At 34.1% G+C, this 21,846-nt stretch overlaps 1 protein-coding gene across 4 annotated transcripts in view; it reads left to right on the top strand.

Moving 5' to 3' along the window:
• Nucleotides 1-21,846, top strand: part of ATR (ATR checkpoint kinase) — a 104,888-nt gene that overhangs the window by 16,309 nt on the left and 66,733 nt on the right. For 3 of the 4 annotated variants that reach the window (XM_079101068.1, XM_079101067.1, XM_079101065.1), the window contains 9 exons: nucleotides 1,359-1,553; nucleotides 3,099-3,284; nucleotides 6,942-7,034; nucleotides 9,060-9,190; nucleotides 12,238-12,381; nucleotides 14,472-14,565; nucleotides 15,375-15,500; nucleotides 19,415-19,621; nucleotides 20,578-20,691. In XM_079101068.1, the coding sequence (XP_078957194.1) occupies nucleotides 1,359-1,553; nucleotides 3,099-3,284; nucleotides 6,942-7,034; nucleotides 9,060-9,190; nucleotides 12,238-12,381; nucleotides 14,472-14,565; nucleotides 15,375-15,500; nucleotides 19,415-19,621; nucleotides 20,578-20,691 (1,290 nt within the window). The remainder of the gene's footprint in view (nucleotides 1-1,358; nucleotides 1,554-3,098; nucleotides 3,285-6,941; nucleotides 7,035-9,059; nucleotides 9,191-12,237; nucleotides 12,382-14,471; nucleotides 14,566-15,374; nucleotides 15,501-19,414; nucleotides 19,622-20,577; nucleotides 20,692-21,846) is intronic. The other variant, XM_079101066.1, reaches the window with a different exon arrangement.

Genomic DNA, 21,846 nt, shown 5'->3' with positions numbered 1-21,846 from the left:
TGGTATAGGTGATCTGCTATGATTTCAAATAACAAATTTATAGTATGGGAAGGTTTGAGAAACCTTTGAGATTCACTGGGGCCAAGATTTAAAATTTGAAAGGAGTACATGCTGGCCTGGTGGCACCCACCTGTAATCCAAGTTACTTGGGAGGCCGAGGCAGGAGGATTACAAGTTTGACACCAGCCTGGGCAACTTAATGAGACCATCTCGAAAAACAAAAAGGGCTGGCGATAGAGCAGAGTGATAGAGTGCCCCTGGGTTCAATCCCCAGTACCAGGAAGAAAAGAAAGAGTAGATTACTTTCTTACTCTTTCCTAAAAGCAAGATATAATGTTACTTTTGATAATAAATTGTATTAGCCATTCATACTATTATGGACTTTCTCACCTACAGTATTATTATATTTTAACAAACTTAAATTGCTTCTAAAGTAGTCACATACCAAAATGAAATATGTTAGTATTTGGTAAGAATCACAGATATCAATACCACTTTATTAATTCTGCACTGGAAACCAAAAAATACAGATGTCTATTGCAATAGTATTTAAGTAGCAAAGAAGAAATTAAATGTTTGATTATAGATCACAGAATATTACATAACCATTTTAACTAATAATTATGATGACTTTGTAGAAACTGCCTTAAAAGATTTCAGAAGTCTTATAGTGTTGATATAAGTTGGAAGCATAACACAAGTCAGGTGTGTCTCTGAAGGCAAAGTGTGAGTCTTGTACACTATCACATCTCCAGTGCTTAAAAGAATGATTGACATGCACTAAATATTCATTAGGTATATGTAGAATAAATAAAAGGCCAATCATTTTATCTTCTGTTTCCATGTGTATTTTATGAATAAGATCTTAGAGAAAATAGAACACAATGTAAGTAGATTTATTATAGTATTGCAGTGTTAGATGTTAAAAGATTTTCTTTAATATTGCAGCATTGACTCTTAAATATAAAAAAAAAAAAAAGATTTAAAATTGATTTAGTTACTTTGCTAATTCCCTAAATACAAGTTCAAAAATCCGTCAGACTTAAGACTTCACCTTAGAGCACGTACTCGTGAGAAATGATCTTTGTTATTGTGTGTCTCTTTGCCTTCACGATGTTAGCTCTGTGCTGTCAACGCACTTTGCTTGTTTTGTGGTATCTGCAGTGCCTGAATCATAGCAGACACTATTTAGAGGTTCACTAAATACCAGACGAGTGAATAAATGGTAAATCTGAATTCAAATTTAAGTCATATTTGGACTCCAGATGTGTGTAGCATTTAAGAATATTTTATCACATAGTTTATGTGAATATCATTCAGACACATGTACTTTTAGTAACTACCGTATTCTTTTTCAGCGGACATTACAAGTTTTACTGCCTGACCTTGCTGCCAAAGCAAGCCCTGCGGCTTCCGCTCTCATTCGAACTTTAGGAAAACAGTTAAATGTCAATCGTAGAGAGATTTTAATAAATAACTTCAAATATATTTTTTCTCATTTGGTTTGTTCCTGTTCCAAAGATGAATTAGAACGTGCCCTTCATTATCTGAAGGTAATTGAATATTTGTATATGTTTTATTCTTTTGTTTAAAGTAGCATTATATGAAAGCTTTTATTCTAATAGGAAAGAGGATAAGTAATTTATAGCCTGTCCTAGAACAATGTAAGTTAAATGTCATTGGGTTAATCACTCTTTGTCCTGGAAGCATATTAAGTAGAATTCTTTTAATATTTTCTTTGATCATTTCACCATAATGGGATAGGATAGTTCTCCTATGGATGAAGTTCTAAACGAATACTAATTTCATTTAGTATTTTAGTAATTTGATTGATGGGATCTGTATACAAGTAATTATATCCATCTGAAGAGATAACTGCCTTCAACTGTAGTATAATATCTGTCTAGTTTAGTTCCTTGGTGCTCTGATTATAGTTTAGCCCTGTTTCTTGCTTGTTTTTAAATTTAAAATGATAGCTTGTGCTTCTTTTTTTGGTGTCATATTGACAGCATTGTGAGGAGGAATATGCAACTATGTGGGAACTGAAAAACCTGTGAGAAATATTTATACAACTTTATTGTTTTCCCTGAAGTTAACATATTTCATTTTCATAATATGCCAGTAGCAGATCTCTCTCCACATGAGTTATTGAATATTGATTATATTTATTCATTTTGAGAAAGTGAATCTGTATGTTGTAGAGGTAGAATGTAATAATAAATTTACAGAGTCACACTGCATGTGAGAAACTGCTTACATCCACATACTCTCAGGATCACTTCCTCACAGGTACTCAATGAGATAAAGGTACCTCAGGTTGAGTAGCCATTATCTAAAATACTTGGGACCAGATTTCATATTTTTTCAGATTTACAATATTTGTGTGTACTTAATGAGATGTCTTGGGGTTGGGAACAAAGTATATACACAGAATTTATGTTTTATATACACCTTAAACACATAGCCTGAGTATGATTTTATACATATTTTTAATGTGACTACATTTTGATCATGATTTACCACATGACATCAGGTGTAGAATTTTCCACATGTATCATCATGTCAATGCTTCATTTTACAGCATTTTATATTTTCAGATTAGGGATATTAGCCTTTATCTTGGTTTTATGGGTGAGGAAACTAAGGCAAAGAGAGGTTCAAGTAGGCAACTTGTCTGAGTTATCTCATGATTAATCTGATGAGAAAAACTGCTCTAAGGCACTGTACTGTTTCTTCCCAGGATTTGTGTGTTTATAAATATTGAGTTAATGATAGAGTAAGATCTTAGAGAAAAACTAGGACTTGGCTTTTAAATTTTTTATTTCAAAATACTGATAACGTCTCTTCATTACCTATAACTCATGGTAGATCTACCTGCAGAGAACAATATTAGAATCCTTACCTAGTGAAAACAAATCCAGCACCCTCCAGAACCCATACACATAAAGAATTAGAATCATTTTCCAGTGCCTTTTCTTTGTACCATTAATTACCTGGTAGAACTCCTGTTTTACTAATAGCATGTTAAAAGCAATATACTTAATTCCAGGATGTTTGTGTAAAGAAAAATAATGCTTTCTTTGAATTCTTTGTATTAGAATGAAACAGAAATTGAACTGGGGAGCCTGTTGAGACAGGATTTCCAAGGATTGCATAATGAATTGTTGCTACGAATTGGAGAACATTATCAACAGGTTTTCAATGGTTTGTCGATACTTGCCTCATTTGCATCTAGTGATGATCCTTATCAGGGCCCAAGAGATATCACATCACCTGAACTGATGGTAAGGGGAATATGAGGTTTTGTGTTTGTTTTTCTTCCTTAATTATGAAGTTGAAGAAACTTTTTGTTGTTGTTTCAATTGTTAGATTTTTTTTTTTTAATTTTAGTTGGAATTTTTACTTAAAAAAAGGTTGACTTATATTGCATGGTTATAGTAAGGCATATATCAGCTTTGAAAAATGGATTTTTTTATTTTAGTCGTTCTGGCAATTGAACCCAGAGCCTTACCAACTGACCTACACTCCCAGCCTATTGTATGTTTTATTTCAAGACAGGGTCTTGCTGACCTTGGACTTGGGATCCTTCTGTCTCCGCTTCCCTGAGTAGCTGGGATTACAGTTGTGCACCACTATGCCTGGCACTATTTTATGTCTCTTTCTCTCTCTCTATCTATCTATCTATCTATATATATATCCTCAGACTTACTGTTTTTTTTTTTTTTTTTCCTTTATGCTTGCTCTCATTTCTTTAAGAGACTCAAAGGACTACCAACAATATATGTTCAAAGTGGTTTCTATCTTTGCTTTTTCATTTCCCATTAAGTGAACACATTCTATTCTAACTCTGCTTTCACTTTTCTGCTGAAATTCTTTGTCTGGGTCACTAACAGTCTTCCTGCTATTAAATCTGACGCTGACTTCTCTGTGCCCATCTTATGCAACCTTCCAGTAGCATTCAACACAATTGAGCATCCTTTACTATGTAGCATCTCCGTGATACTGCATTGTCTTGATTTTCTTTTTGTTTCATTGTCTACTCATTGTTCTTATTCTTATTAACTATCCTTGTAGTTTAGTATATCCACTTTATCCTCTAAGTGTTAGAGTGATTTAGGACTGTGTAACTGGTTCTTTTTCCCTACCAATATTCTGACCTTAAATGATCTCATTTGGCCCCTTGCTTTTATATGATTTATATTTGGATGATTTCATAGTGGAAATTTCATTACAGACCTCCCTTGAACTTTGAGCTTTGGACATTTTAGTTGATTTAGGTTAGGTTTTAGGAGGAAACTGATGGCATACACACAAACATTGAAGTGAAAGTAATTTAACAAACGGGCTTTTTCTAGTGTCATGGGAAAGGTTAAGGGAACCAGAAGAAATGTTAAGGAATCCAGAGACTGCAAACTGCAGGCAACTTAGTGTTCCCTTAGTCCTGGGAAAAGAAAAGAAATGGTGTTACTAGAACCTGGTCGAAAGCTAGAACACGAGGGGGGGTCCTGTCATTGTGGAGGACTGCAGCCATTGCTGGAAACACCTCAGAATGCAGAGCAGGAAATAGAAATACCACACTCTCTTCCTTCTGTCTGTTCTATTGGTGCTTTCTGTTGACAGAATTCTGCAGGTGGAAGGATCTTAAGTAATGCAGTCTGGCCAGCCTTGCAGGCACAGAGCAGGGCAGAAAAGGGCAGCGAATGGATCTGAGAGTGAGCGAGGATGGCAGACAACATTTTTATCATCTCTTCTCACCCATATTGTGAGCATCTAAATAAATCCAAACATCACATGCCCATTAAGAAACTTTTTTTCAACTAGCATAGCTCAGTGGTAGAGTGCATTCTTAGCATTCATGAGGCCCTGGGTTCAATCTCTAGCCTGAAAAAAAAGAGAAAAGAAATCCTGATTTTCCCTTTATAACCTGTTTCTCCCTAGCTTTCCCTACCTCAGAAAACAGTATACTGTAGCACTGTCTACCACTTTCTTCAGTCAAAACCTAGAAAGCATTCATGAGCCCTCCATTTCTTTTATCTTTTATAAATCAAGCTGTGGGCAAGTCCTATCAGGTATGCCTCCAAAATAGCTTTCCCTCTTTCTTGCCACTACTCTCACACAGCAACTATTATTTTCTTCTTGGACAACTCGAAGCTTCTTAACTATTCTCTCCTTTCATTCATTCCTCCTACAATCAGTCATTTACACAGCATTTGAAGTGTTCTTTGTACACACTCCTATCATTCCCCTGCTTAAATTTCTTCTGTGGTTTCCATTGCTCTTAAAATCTGTAAGTCTATATGGGATCTGCCTGCATTTCTACTTCTACAACTCTTCCTTTCTTCTGTGTTTCAGCACTGTTTATTTTGTGTTTCTTAAACATGCCAAGCTTTTTCCTGCTTCAAGCCTTTTCTGTAGGTGGTCTCTCTTGAAATAACCTCATTCCTTTGATTTTAGTTTCCTGATCACCCCATTTAAATTCATTCATCCCATGTCTTCTCTATCTCACATGATCATGTGTGTTTTCTTGTAGCACTTATCACATATTTACATAATAATTTAGTAAACTAGTTTACCACATAAGTTAATGGGGAAGTGACTTTATCTTGTGTACCTGTACCTAGCTCAGTATTCAAGGTATGCATAATATATATATGCTGAGTGGCGAGATTAGCTCAAAGAATTATTTGTCTAAATGCAAGAACTTTAAAATTAGGATATTGATTTATGAGTGCCTTCTTTGTCTGCATTTTATTTAAGAAGCGTGTGCTGGAATTGTAGCTTATTATGCCAAAGTTGAGTCTCAATCCAGATCAGAAGCTTACAAAACAAAATATAATTCGTATATTGATAAACATGATTTTCTTTGCTAATCGAGAAGTTTTTGTCCCAACATCTGTTCTAGAGAGACATGTAGGCTATCTAGCTCCTTTCGCTATATGCAGGCATACCCCCTCCTACTCTTTTCCCTTTGACAGTGTATGTATCCTCAAGATATGTAAAGTAGATACCCCAACACCAAATCATGGCAGCTTACTTCTAGAGTTGGAAAATACTTCAATAGCCACTCATTCCCAGCTCCTTTACTTGCCATTTTTCCCACCCAAATATAAAGATTTTGAGAAAGGAATATTCTTTATGGAGTAAGCAGATTGCCCATTTATAAACAACTTAAGTGCTAAAATTGATTTAGCACTTAACTATAGACTAAGTGCAAAGCATCTTCTTTTACCTTTACAGCAACTCCATGCAATAGATGCTTTCACTATTCCCATTTTACATACTCAGAGGAATTAAGTAACTTACAAAAGATCGCATATCAAAAAGGGTCAAAATTTGGATTCAAATCCAGAGTTGACTTGACTTAAAGCCCATGACCTTGTCTTTAGAATTCTCTCTCAAGAAAGGCTTAACTGTGGTTGGTTCTGGAGACCCATAGTTAGTGGCATAGTTAGTGATTTGTATCTGCTGTGCAATTGTTTATGCCCACAGTCGTATACCCCTTTTTTACTGTAAACTCAAGGAATACTGACAATATGTCAAACTATTGTTCTGGTGGGGTACTTTTTCCCTAAGTAAGTGCTTTTTTTTTCTAGTTAGCTCTAAGTGCCATAGAATAAAGGTAGTTAGTCATTTGTTTTTCTCTATTCTTCTTTTTCTCCTCTCTGGATTCTGAAGATACTACCACAACTGACTCCATGAATCAAAAGTTTATGGTTATTTCATTACCATATTTCATTATGGTGATTATAAGTCAGTTTTACTAATTTCTTTAAATACTAGATATGAAAATACATGCTTTTGGAGAAACTTAATACACTATATGTTTATTTCTAATATTCTAGTCTGGCTAGGTAAAATGAAGTTAATCAAATAATTGTCAATTTAAGAAATTTGATCTGTATTAAACTTATGTAATATTTGGGGTTTTTCTTCCCTCTTAGGCTGATTATTTGCAACCCAAGTTGTTGGGCATTTTGGCCTTTTTTAACATGCAGTTACTGAGCTCCAGTGTTGGCATTGAAGATAAGAAAATGGTAAGTAGTGATAAAATTGACCTGCAAAGACTGGAAGAGAATTCATGTAGAATATGCAGGAGATGATTTCCACTTCTAGCTATAAATACCTACCTACCTACATACATACATACATACCCAAACATTTCACACTGTATATCGCTGAATAACTTTCATAAGGTTTGGGAGAATCTAAGAGTGGGAATTGTACAACTGGTAGTTCTTTTGTTTATGAGGGATAGAAAATCCAACTCAAAGTAACTTAAAGGAATTCATTGACTTTTATAAATCTAAAAGTATTAAGAATAATATAGCTTGATTCTGGACTCAAAAACTTTCTTGGAGGCTTGGGGTATGGCTCAGTAGTAGAGAGCTTGCCTGTCATGCACCAGTCCTTGGGTTCAATCCCCAACACCACAAAAACAAATGAAGTACATTCTTAGAATCGATCTCTTGGCTTAGATTCACCAGGATTGGCTTTATACTCAATTGCCAGATAATGACCTCAGTGTCTTCTGGCTCCATGTCATCACAACATCCAGGCCAATGGAACTGGGAGACCAGCAATCACTTATAGATCAAACAAAAGTGGCATAATTGAACTTATTGGTCCAAATGGGTCTAATGTTGTCATGGCCCATGTTGTGTGCTTGTTTTTTGTTTTTTATTAATTTATTTATTTTTTCCTTCTCATGTTGGAAATTAAAGCCAGGTGCACTTTACCACTGAGTCACATCCCCAGCCCTTTTTAAAATTCTTAAATTTCAAGATAGGGTCTCACTAAGTTGCTGAGGTTTGGCTTTGAACTTGTAATCCTCCTGCCTCAGCCTCCAAAGCTACTGGGATTACAGGTGTACACCACAACACCTGGTTCCTATGGTGTTTTTGAATACCAAAAGGTTAGGTTTTATAAAATAAGGCAACTTCAGTATTTGCTTATGTTTAAGTGGTTGGGTGCAATGAAGTTTCATGATGGCTACTGAAACAATCACTGCTGAACGTTTTCATCCTGTAGACTAGGACAAAATTTTAGGCATTGATAAAATTTTTCTTTTTGTTCCTTTCTACCCCTGCAGTCAGTAAGATTACAATAAAAACCTATGAATTCAAACTTTTATATATTTTATCCCCCTTCTCTTAATTAAAGGATCCATGAAGCCATGTTATAACAGTGAACTAAAATTTCAGCAACCAGTGTCTTTTATTTTGGTATTAACTAGTAAACTTAATGCCCTAAACAATTTCTATTTCATCTACATGATGTCTTTCTTATTGTTATTCCAAATGAGAGAATTACCTCAGATCTAAGAAAAGAAGCATTTACATCATAAAACCATGAAGAACTTGGGTGTTTTGGCACATGATTAAGGTTGAGTCATTTAAAAAAAATTTTTTTTAGTTGTTGATGGACCTTCATTTTATTTATTTATATGTGGTGCTAAGACTCAAACCCAGTGCTTCACACATGCTAGGCAAGCACTCTACCACTGACCTACAACCCTAGCCCAAGTCTTGTTTCTTTACCTTTCATTAGAACCTGAAGCTGTCAATGCAGTTCTGGGTCTGTGTATATTATCAGTTTGTTTTACTACATCAGGGCCTTGAATTTAGTGTCATTAGGACAGAAATTTCCTTAACTATTGATCCATCTGAGGCATGCCATTTACTTCAATTTTTTTTACAAGATTCTAAAACTCAAATGAATTTAATTTGGTTCTGTTTCTATTTTTCCTAAATAGAAATTTGTGATAAATATGAAGAAAGTTAAGCAGTATGCATTGTATTATTAATAAATTTGAAAATTTACTATTCTAGAGGATCATTAGACCATAGTAACAATGGTCTAAGAACTTAACTTGCATTTTTCTAATTCCTAATTCCCACATAAATTGACAAAATAAACTGAACAATATTTATCAGACCTTTTGTCTTACTTACAAATACATGAAACCCTGGGATTTGGATGGGAAGCATTTTTCCTAAGGGCTAATCTGCTTCTGGCAGCTTGTTTATAAGCTTTATTTTAAAGTACTATTTAATTTATAGGCCTTGAATAGCTTGATGTCTTTGATGAAGTTGATGGGACCCAAACACGTCAGTTCTGTGAGAGTGAAGATGATGACCACACTGAGAACTGGCCTTCGATTCAAGGATGATTTTCCCGAATTGTGTTGCAGGTAAGTGCCTCCCTGAGTTCACTGGGGTGTAGGTTTGTTTGCGTGTCACTGTAGCACTAACTTGAATTGTTATCTGTTTGAGGGAAATAGGTTCAAACCATAACTAATTAAGAAACTATTTATATTTAAAAGACAAGTGTAATTCTTCTTTAAAAATGTTTTTTATGGGACTCTATCAGAATAGGAAATAGAAGAGTTACTAATGGACCACCCCCTTCTCTGTTTCCCTACCTCAGCAATGATCCACATTGATAATGTATTCTACCTCCATTGTTTTTAACGTTAGATGAAATATCTTACAGAAAATCCCAGATTCACATCCTTGTACTTATACAAATATTTCAAATATATCTAATGGATAAAGGCATTAAAAAAAACCACACAACTATCTTGAGCTGGACATGGTGGCACATGGAAGGCTGAGGCAGAAGGATTACCATCCAGGCAACTTAGAGAGAACCTGTCTCAAAATAAAAGAAATTTTTAAATGCTGGTCATGTTTTTCAGTGATAGATTCAATTTCCAGCACCAGGGGGGAAAAAATCATGAACTATTATGCTTAGCAGAACTATACTTAGCTCTTATACTTAACAGAATTAATAGAAATTCCTAATATTAGCTAAAACTAGTCCATATTCACAGATATTGAAAGATCTTTTGATTTTGATTTGTTAAAAGGGACTATGTAAATGTTTTATATGGTATTTTTCTTTTTTCTTTTTTGTACTAGTGAAGATTGAAACCAGGAGCATTCTACTCCAGTAGCATTCTACCTCTGAATAATATCCCCAGAAATTTTTTTTTTTTTTTTTTTTTGGCAGTGCTGGGGATTGAACCCAGGGCCTCACACATGCTAGGCAAGTACGCTACCACTGAGCCACAATCCCAGCCCATGAATTTTTATTAAATAAAGCAAAATTTCTCATTAAACAATGAACTATTATAAAACAGTTCATACAGGAAATTAATTTATATAGCATAGGCAAGATAAATATTTGAATATTTCTATTAGTTTTCAGAATATTGGTTTTGTGCCCTAGCAACCTCCAGTAACATTTTTCTTCTTTTTGTATCATTTTAGCCCCGTGGATTTTTATAAATTTGATGAATTTTAATCCATGAAAACCATATACATTTTTATTACCAAATTTGTCCCAATTTTAGCCCATAAGGGTCCTTTTAGCTTTGTTACCTATGATTTTTGACTGCCCCATTAATCTTTTATAGATTGTGTGCTTTCTAGCATGTTAAGATGTCCTAGTTCATCTTGAACATTTCTTGCCTCTGACCCAGAATCAGCAATTTCTTTAAGAATCTCCAGCTCTGGTTCCTTTGAACCAGGATTAATTTCCACTCTTGGCACTCATTGGCTCTCCCCATTGCTACTAACAATTACTTCTAAGTTTTAGTGCCACTAGAAAATTTGTATTATTTTATAAAGTGAAAAAAATCAAAAGTTTATTTATATATTTTCAATCCAAATGAAAGATTACCTACTTTTTATTTAACTCTTTTGATTTTACATTTTATTTCTTTCCTATATGTTAAATCTTCGTTCCTATTGCCTTTTTTCTTTCTGTCTAAACACATATTTGACTTAAAAATGACAAGTTCAATATTACTGCTAACAGTAACATTACCAGATACAATTTAAGCTTTTTAGAGGTTTTTTTTTCCCCTAAAAAAAAAAAAAAAATTAGAGATGTACAGTCAGCTTAATGTATTTTAAAGTCATGGGAAATGATTATTTTCTGTGTGCATATGCCACCAATTTGATATTTAGTTAGGTTCAGTTGTTTCAGTTTGATTAAAATTTTTTAGGAGTTAAAGCTGGATGCAGTGGTCTGTGCTTATAATCTCAGCTACTTGAGAGGTTGAGGTGGGAGGATTGCAGGTTCAAGACTGACCTTGACAACGTAGTAAGGCCCTGTCTCAGAAACAAAAAACAAAAGAAAAAATCAACTTTTTTTAGAGGGAGGTTGCTTTGTTTTTCTCTTTTTATTTAGCTTAAAAATCAGCTCAGGACAGTGGTACAAGTCCAGATCCCAGCTCCTTAGGAGGTTAGGCAGGAGGATTGCAAGTTTGAGGCCAAGCTGGGCAAAAATCGTATTTCAAAATAAGTTTTTAAAAATGTCTGAGGATGTAGAATGCTCCTGGTTTCAGTCTTCACTAGTACAAAAAAAAAAGAGAGAGAGAGAGAGAAAAGAAACATACCATATAAAACATTCGGATAGTCCATTTAACTGAGAGAAATCTAGCTTCTATTCTTGAACCCCATAGGCATTCATTTTTATTCATTTCTGTTTATCTTCTCATATTAAAGGCACAAATGCTCCTTGACCTACAGGAGTGGGAGTTACCTCCCAATAAAACCATTTTAAGTTGAAAATATCACAAGTTGAAATGTTTTTAATATACCTAAACCTATTGGACATCATAGTTTAGTATAACCTAACTTAAATGAACTCAGGGCACTTTCTTTGGCCTATAGTTGAACAAAAATCATCTGACACATAAACTATTTTATAATAAAACATTGGCTCTCTTATGTAAATACCATGGTATGCTGTAAGGGCATTTAGTTGTTTATGATTGCTTGGCCAATTCTAAGCTGCAGACCAGCATCACAAGAGCGAATTGTAGCACATAATGTTAGGCCAGGGACACATCAAAATTTGAAATACAATTTCTACTAAATGCTTATAACATTTGCACCATCGTAAAGTCAAGAAATCTTTTTAAGTTGAATCATTAGTCAGGGACCATCTGTATGAGCAAATGCATGCACTATAAGAATTGCTTTTTATATTTATCCTGCCCCAGATAACTGTTTTGTTTTTTGTTATTGTTGTTTTCACCTCACTACTTTAACTTAATATAATTTGAACATCACTTTGGGTATATACTACTTAATTTCATTTTTTAAAGCTGCCTTGTAATCTGTGATACATATATCATTATTTCTTCAACCAATAACTAATTGATGGAACTTTACAAGTGGTAAAAATAATGGGACCTAATTTTTTTTTTTTTTTTTTTCCATGTAGAGCTTGGGACTGCTTTGTTCGTTGCCTGGATAACGCTTATCTAGGCTCCCTTCTCAGCCATGTAATAGTAGCTTTGTTACCTCTCATACACATCCAGCCTAAGGAAACTGCAGCTATCTTTCATTACCTTATAATCGAAAACAGGTATTGTAACTAAAATTTAATAAAAGGAGCATTTTTTTTACTGTATTCTTACATTTCAAAGTATTAGGATTACTGTTGGTAATATGGAACTATTCACTTTTTTAAATTTTAGAGTTAATCAGTTGAAATCATTGGAGTGTAATTATATATTGAATTGATGCTGTTTCCATTGTGTATTGTTTCCATTATATTTATATTTAAAACTCGTTAAATAATTAAATTAAATTATATATATATTAAATTATATTTAAAACTCTTTAAATTTTCCATTACTTTAAACTTTTATCACATTTCTTAATATTTTTGTTAGAAGGACCTTTTAAAAACATCTCCACCTGTGTCATTCCAGCATACAGAAACATTCTCTGCTTCTGTGTTTTCTAACTAATCAATTCCAAATTACTTAGCTTGACATTCAGGGCTTTCCAAAAGCTGGCTACTTTTATTTCTTAAAATCTTTCCCCATGATTTTCTAAAATAGACTGTATCTGATGTGAATAGCTATTGATAGAACATATATTACTTTATCTCATTTATGTTTTTGACTCAGGCTGCTCTTTAGCCTAGGCAGTTTTCCTTTATATTTTAGTTTTTTTCTATTCCTTTCTTCACCGATTTTTGTATATCATAATTACTTTCCTTCTGAAAAGTTGGTATTTGAGTACTACTACATATTTATCTGCTGAACTGTGCAGATAAATAGGTGCTATTGCTTATGTGCTATTGCCACTCCCTTTAATCATTTCCAGAAACCATCCAATCAGGGAGAAAGCCCAGAAGATGCACCTAGGTTGGTTTCATAGCTATTGTGAATTGAGCTGCTATAAACATTGATGTGGCTGTATCACCATAGTATACTGATTTTAAGTTCTTTGGGTACAAACAGAGGAGTGGGATAACTGGGTCAATGTTGGTTCCATTCCACATTTTCTGAGGAATCTTTGTACTGCTTTCCATACTGGTTGCACCAATTTTCATTCCACTAGCAATGTATGAGTGTATTTTTTCCCCATATCCTTGCCAACAGTTATTGTTACTTGTATTCTTGATGATTGCCATTCTGACTGGAGATGGACTCTCAGTGTAGTTTTAATTTGCATTTCTTTAATAGCTAGAGATGTTAAACATTTTTTTATATATTTTTGACCATTCGTGAGAAATACTTATATTTTAGTATTTTAGAATTTTAGAGTATTTATTATTATGATAAACTAATTAAAAATTATAGCTTCAATAAAAAATATGTATTTTTCTCCAAAATTCTTTTACGAAAATCCATGCCTTATGGTTGGCTTTGGCTATGTATTGCTATATTACAATCATCCCAAAACTTACAGTCTTAAAATAGTGAACACTTTTATGTATAATTTTATAATGTGAACTGAGCTTCACTGGTCATTTCTTCTGCTGGTCTTAATCAAAAGTCATTGGTGTGACCACATTCAGCTGTCAGGTTGACTGAACTGGGATTCTTGCTCTCCCTATGTAGTCTTAAGAGTCTGTTTCTATGTGTTCTGTCCATCTTGGTGGTCACAGCATGGTGACTCTGCTCTCAACAAGTAAAATGGAAGCTTCCAGGAAGTTTTAATGCCTAGGCTCCATATTGGAACAGCATATCTTCTGCCACAGTGTTTGCTAAAGCAAGTCACATGCCCAACCCAGATTAAAAAAGAAAGGACTGTATAAATGTGTGTATTCAGAGAAGCATGGTTTACTCAGTACCACCAATGTAACAGACTTTGATACAATGTTTTCTTAGCTTTGGCTGTTTGCCACTGTTAATGTAACTGAACTTCTATAGATGTGGTTAGGAAGAATACTTTGCATGTCAGTAATCAGCTAGCACTTTTTTAAAAAAATAATTATATGTTTTAGTTGTAGGTGTACACAATACCTTTATTTTTATGTGGTGCTGAAGATTGAACCCAGGGCCTCACACATACTACACCAGCACACTAACACTGAGCCACAACCCCAACCCTCAGCTAGCACTTTTAAGTGTAAATTAAATTGATCTTAGTTTCAACTCTTATTTTATATATTTTTAATATTCATATTCTTGGCAAATAACTTTTTTTTCCAATTGTTAGGGATGCTGTGCAAGATTTTCTTCATGAAATATACTTTTTGCCTGATCATCCAGAATTAAAAAAGATACAAGCAGTTCTCCAGGAATACAGAAAGGTATTTAATTTTTTATATATAGTTTGGTAGCTAATTCCCAGTGGCTGAGTAACGCTACCATGAATACATGACTTCTTTAGGGAAATTTTAGAATTTAGGTCAAAGATATAATAGCAGTAGATAGATCGAAGAGCAAATAATACAGTTCTTGTACCTTTATTACCCAGGTCAGTATATCCTTACTTTCAGTCCCCAAAAGAAGCTGCCAAAGCTACATCCCTTTAGAGAAGAAAAAAAGCTGCTGATGATCTTGTTTTGTTGTGCTACAAATCATGATACAGATAGATCAGATCTGAATGATTCCTGAACTTTGAAAGGGGAGTAATATTTAGTTCCAATACCTCGAAGTCTAGTGAACACTGAAATATTAATATTAATGATGATCTGATGGCATTTTAGGGTAAAAGTGGGATTCTTGGCCTTATGTTTCACCTTAAGTAGTAAAAGGAGGGAATCAAATTAGCTTCCTTATCTGTAGACCTGGGTCAGACCTGTAGTGCAGCACTCCATAAGTAAGGAGAGGCTCATACTTCTTGTCAAGAAGCATTTATTTTAGATACATATATTTTTTTTATTTAGTTGGAATTAAAATCCAGATCTTAAGATTTTAGAATAAAATTCTTTTCCCTGAGAAGTACTAACAATGATATATACTTTGCAAAGGAATAGATGGAAATTTTATTATTTATTAAACTGATTTTTATTGGGGTATACTTCAACTACTTTAATGGTAACCATATAGAGAATTCAGGCCTTCAGAAATGGTTAAGATAATTAATAAAGCATGTCTGTCTGTGCCCTATGTGTAGGAAACTTCTGAGAGTACTGATCTTCAAACAACCCTTCAGCTATCCATGAAAGCAATTCAACATGAAAATGTAGATGTTCGTATTCATGCTCTTACAAGCTTGAAGGAAACCTTGTATAAAAACCAGGTGTGCTAAGGGCTGGGGATGTAGTTCAACGGTAATGTGTTTGCCTGACATGCCTTGTGTTCAATCTCTAGCACTACAAGAAAACAAAAACAAAAAAAAAGGTGTGTGTATATTATTTATATAATTACATAATATTATATATATATAAAATATACACACCTGTAATAAATGAAAATAATAAAATCAAGTATGCTGAGGTAACAAAAAGATTTGAGACTCAGATTCAATGAAAGAAGTAAATTTGGGGGTGTGGGGACAGATGACCTTTATTGAACTTATCCACTGGAATGTAAATAATGTCTATGTGAAATCAAATGTTTGTTCCTATAACTTCTGCATCACAATATTAAAATCCAAACAATTTTTTAAAAGCAGTTCAATCAAAACCCACTACTTCAGTATCAATAGCTTTTTTGAAACCATAGTAAAAACTTAAATATGGGAAAACTTGAATGTAGAAATTAGGTTGGTTGGAAAGCTAATTAAACATTCAACTTGTTCAAAAATAGACTTACAGAAAGGCAAAATTATGTTTTTCACAGAGATATTGGAATCATCAACACTGGACAGCTAATAAAGTATTTAGAATCCTGAGATGATAAGGAATCCAGGCATCCTTTAGGCAGCGTGTCCTTTCTGTTGTCCTCTCTTCCCAGTCAGAGGTTTGTGGATGTGTGGGGTCACACCGCTACCTGCAGTTTTAGCCTTGATGAGCCACTGTGATTCTTTCATCACTGTGAATAGCAAGTTACAAGGGTAACACACTGTACCTTTTAAGTCTCCTGATGCATTTCCTGCTAGTACCTCTGCCGAGAGGTACTGCAGAATGGCTGCACTGTACACAGCAGTAGTTGTGCCCACACATTCACAACTGGTTGTCCTAGATTTCAGGAGTCAAGGAATATGCCCACAGGAAACTGCAAGCTGCAAACCACCTTTGTTTTGGCCTTTTGAAAGTTGTTCCCAGCCTTAACCACCATCCATTTTGAATTCTGTGAAACCTAGATAAGCAAGGCAGAGAAAAGTCTCATCAGACCCACAGTGAGATTCCACCACCTGTTCGTCCATTGCACTGCAATTCAGACTGCTGAAAGAAATAGTTTTTAACTCGCTTATCACATCCAACTGAGAAATCAGTAATTGATGAGGTGCCTTTTAGCCTGAATCCTGGAGATTTGCCGAGTTTATTGTTTTTAAAAGGTCATGATTTTATGGTTATATTTTGGCTAACTGCATCCTTCCTAAGTAAATACATATGTTTGCATATCAATAGTTTGAGTCTTCTGGCATAATTTCCTATAGGTATCTGTCAAAATGTCAGTAATTTTACCTGTTCACATTTTTTTAAAGTATTTTTTTAAGTTGTAAATGGACCTTTATTTATCTATTTCTATGTGGTGCTGAGGATTGAACCCAGAACCTCACACATGCCAGGCAAGTGCTCTACCACTGAGCCACAACCCCAGTCCAGTTTACTTTTTTTTAAATATATTTTTTAGTTACAGGTGGACACAATACTTTTATTTTTATGTGGTGCTGAGGATTGAATCCAAGGCCTCACCGTGGTAGGTGAGCACACTACCACTGAGCCACAACCCCAGCCCCAGTTTACATTTTGACTGAATTAACTGCTTTAACAAAGCTTAATTTTTAAGTTTACTTTTTTAAGGAGCCAGTGATTTTTATTCTTTTCCTTTGCAACATAATCTAGATTATCCCTAATTGATAGTGTAAACTTGTATTCAAAATACCAGATTGCAAAAAAAAAAACCAAAAAACAAAATACCAGATTGCTTATAAACAAACTGGGAAAAAAATAAATCGAATTACTTATTTTTGCATCTCAAGAACCCATATATATGGTTAGATGTGAGAGCCTGAGACCCTCATGATGCTGGCTAACAAAACTGGGTTGTTTCCTTCCATGATAAATGTGGACAGAAGATATACATGATGGTAATGAGTACGTGGCTCCTGGGGCAGTGAGCTTATAGAACTGTGAGCTTATAGCCAACCGAGAGATGATCCCACCAGATGCGAAGAGCTTAGAATCTCCTCTAGCTTAGATTTTATGTCCTCCCAAGTATATACATACAGTATCAATGTTACAGCCTCCGTCCCTGCCTTAAACAAAAATGAAACTGCCTTATATTTGCCCCTTGCCCCAGACTTCTACCTGGGTATCAGATGAGTTAGAGGACTTCTAATCCCTTTGACAAAGAGACTTATTCAACAAAGGGTCTATCCCATTGGCAGAGAGATTTTCTAGTATAGATTATTTCTAAGCAGATGACATGGTCATGGTCTAACATAAGGAGACATCATCTCAGTCAGTCATCACTTCCTAGAAGTAAATCACTAAATTTGAGAATGCAGTGTAATTTCTTAGACTCTTAGGGAGAAGCCACAGCTCCTGCATTTTTGCCACCTGGATCAAAAGATAAAATACATCTGGTATTTCCCTGTCAAGTAGTCCTTCAATGTAAATCTCCCAATAAAAAGAACCTAGGCAGACTAATAAGGGAAGTGTATTTGTAGGAGTTTTAGGTCAAATTGAGTACTCAGTATGAGATTTTATGGCCATAGATTGTTATAGGATATTTTTTACAGTAAGAATTAATTTCAGGGCTGGGGTTGTGACTCAGTGGTAGAGCATGAGGCACTGGGTTTGATCCTCAGCACCACATAAAAATGAATAAATAAAAGTATTGTGTCCATGTACAACTAAACAAAATATTTTAGAAAAAGAATCAATTTCATTATATCTAGCTGGATCAATTTATTGTAGGTAAAAAAGAAGAAAATATTAGAGGCAAGGAGGGCTTAGAAGACCCATGAGGAGATAAAAAAACAAGAACTCAGACACATGTTTTCCCAGCCATATCCTAGCAGATTCTAGCCCCAAACTAGCAAAATAGGTAAATGTCTAATGGAAGAAAAACACAGAAACCACAAATATGTAAATAAGAAATGACGAAGCTGGGTGCAGTGACACACACCTATAATCCCAGCAGCACAAGAAGCTGAGGCAGGAGAATTGTGAGTTCAAAGCCAGCCTGAACAACTTAGTGAGGTTCTAAGCAACTTAGTCAAAATAAAAAATAAAAAGGGTTGGGAATGTAGCTCAGTGGCTGAACCCCGTGTTCAATCCCTGGTACAAAATAAAAAAGGACAAGAAAAATAAACTTCAAAGAAAGCATTTTAAAAAACAAGAGACTACCATATACCCTTCTATTTAAATAAATTTGTAAACCTATATACTTTTGTCAAAACTGACTCCAGTATAAATAGCTTTAAAAAAAAACCTCTAGGGGAAGCAAAGAATATTATAAAAGAACTTCATTCAGGGGAAGTAACCAGGCCCAGGGGTTTTTGGGGTATGGAGGATAGTTATCAAATCTTTATGCCTTCTTCAATATTAATATAGTATTTCTTTAGTATTTCACTTTATCTCCTTTATGGACTTTTGTTTTGTTTTGTTTTCTTTTGTTTCCTTTATGGACTTTTTAGTGATTCCTCATTGTTTTATGTTGTCTGTTGTTGATTTGGGGCTATGCTGCCCATTGAGCTAGCCATAAGTTATATTAACACTTGAAATGTAACCTAAAGGAATTGAGATGTGCTGATGATTTAAAATGCATAATGGCTTTTGAAGAGTTAGTATAAAAGGAAAGTAAAACACCTCAAAAAAGATTTTTTTCATGTTAATTACATGGTGAAATGATAATCTTTTGAAAATACTGGGTTAAATAAAATGTGCTGATATTAAAAAAATAATTGAAAAGATTGCAAATATAGAAATTTAATTTTTTCAGTATTTATGGTAGATATTTCTTAATATTTCTACGCTTTCTAGCTTAGTAACACTGGTTTGTTGGAGTTATATGTAAACTTTCTTTCAATTTTTATTTCAGGAAAAACTGATAAAATATGCAACTGATAGTGAAACAGTGGAACCCGTTATCTCACAGTTGGTGACAGTGCTTTTGAAAGGTTGTCAGGATGCAAATTCTCAAGCTCGCCTCCTCTGTGGGGAGTGTTTAGGGGAGTTGGGGGCAATAGATCCAGGTCGATTAGATTTCTCAACAACTGAAACCCAAGGAAAAGATTTTACATTTGTGGTAAGTAATCATAATTTGGAATGACAAGATTTCTTTATCTTCTGAGATATGTATGTGTATAATACATATATGTATAATACATTTACAAAGCAAGTTATTCTTAGTGACAGCTTGATCTAAATCAGAAAATTTAGGTAACTTCTCAGTCTTTTTCTTAATACTATTGCCTAAAGAAATGAAGTTGAGCCTAATCTTTCCAGTGCATTTTAGTCTTTCAAAAAAACTTCCCTGGGTATTCTAATAGTGTGTATATTTAAAAGTTTTTGTAGACAAATGAATTTGTGATTCATGTAAAACAAAATTAAATGGAACTTTTAATGTGTCTGTGAATCATTTAAGTGGAGGTTATATTGAAATTATTTTTTGGAGTTTCTCAGGTGACTCTTGGACTCTACAGATGCAGTTAGGGGGTAGAGCTCAGTGGTAGAGTACATCTCTAGCATTCACAAGACACTGCAAAAGAATTCCCAGCACTGCAAAAGAATGCAATTAAGGGAGCGCTGTATATACAAGTTGCTTTTTAAGAGTTTAAAAACAGGGACTGGGATTGTGACTCAGTGGTAGAGCTCTTGCCTAGCATGTGTCAGGAACTAGGTTCGATTCTCAGCACCACATATAAATAAATTAATAAAATAAAGGTCTATCAACATCTAAAAGAGATTTTTAAAAAAAGAGTTAAAAAACAAATAATTGCAAACTGTTTTCAGACCTATTCAAAAACTAAATGATTCTAACACTGGAAAAATAGCCTAATAAAATAGTCTGAAGAGATGTATATTTGTTTTTTTAACTATAGATTAAATTTTAGCCTTGTTACCGACTTGATTTGAACTTCACTGTTCTTTCCTTTTTCTACACTAAATTTACTAGGAAACTAAATTAATCACAAGGGGAGGCAAAATTTAAGAAATTTTGAATACCAATTATAATTAAATTTTTTTCTTAATTTTATTGAGACTGGAGTAGAAGATTTAAACTTTGCCTATGGATTATTGATGGAGCTAACAAGGGCTTACCTTGCATATGCAGATAACAGCCGAGCTCAAGATTCAGCTGCTTATGCCATTCAGGTAAGAATGCTTTCACATAGTAGTCATTACTGACCTTACATTATTGAATTCTAATAAGGAAGTTGTAAATTCTATCCTTGTGAAACACCTTTTCTTTTTTAATTATCATTTTCATTACCAAGTAATATATTCACAATAAATATTTTTAGAAAATACAAAAGTATATCCTCCTAACATACTATAGGTACTTTAAAATTTTAATGTACACACAAATATGTGTTTTTTCCACCAAACAATGTGATCATATTATTTATAGTGTTCTGTAATCTTATTTTCTTTTGTTAATATCTATCTTCAGTAATTTTCCATGTTAGTACTTTTACCTCTAATTCTCTCTTCAATGATGGTACCATAATTTAGTTAAGAAATTTATTTAAAACATTTTGGTTATATTCAATATTTTGCTTTTACAGATGATTACAGGAACACATTATATTTCCTTACACTTAATTGAATATATCAGTAGTATAAATATGTAGAAATATAAATCCGAGAAAAAGTATAATTTATATTTGATGGATTTTATTTTTTTAAAAAAATCATTATATTCTCTTGATAACCCTGACTTTTATAAAGATGTGCACCACTGGGCCCAGCAAGGTTTATTTTTCAATCATGTTTATACAGCCTACTTGCCTATAATGAAGATCATTTGTCTGTCACAACATAATAATTTATTAGTGACTTTGTTTGTCTTTAATTATTTGGTATTAGAGATTGAACCCAGGGATGCTTTAACCACTGAGCCACATCCCCAGCACCCCACCTGCCAGGGTCCAGCCCTAGCAGGAGTCCATGGGTTCCACACTGGTAAACAGGGCGTGGGGAGAAAGCGTCAGCAATGGATGGAGAATGAAAGACACAGACTCTAGTTCTGGTGCAATCAATCCCACTTTATTCTGGGGAAGGCTGGGTTTATATACATTTTTCTTCAGGCTTTGATAACAGGCTTATGATTAATAGAAAGAAGTTTCCAAAGCATAGGCAGAAATTGTTTTTACCGAAAGATTATGAGAAAACAGTAACCTTACAGATTATCCTTACTTAATCACAATTATTTTAAAAATATCTAATTACATCAATGAGCTAATACAATGTTTATTTCCTTACTATCTAAACTCTATATGACCTAAGGCTATTTTTATTACTTTTTGC

This window comes from Sciurus vulgaris (genome assembly GCF_902686455.1).
Source record: "Sciurus vulgaris genome assembly, chromosome: 10".
NCBI lineage: Eukaryota > Metazoa > Chordata > Mammalia > Rodentia > Sciuridae > Sciurus > Sciurus vulgaris.
The sequence above is the reverse complement of the archived record's forward strand: the minus strand, read 5'-3'. Positions and strand labels throughout refer to the sequence as shown.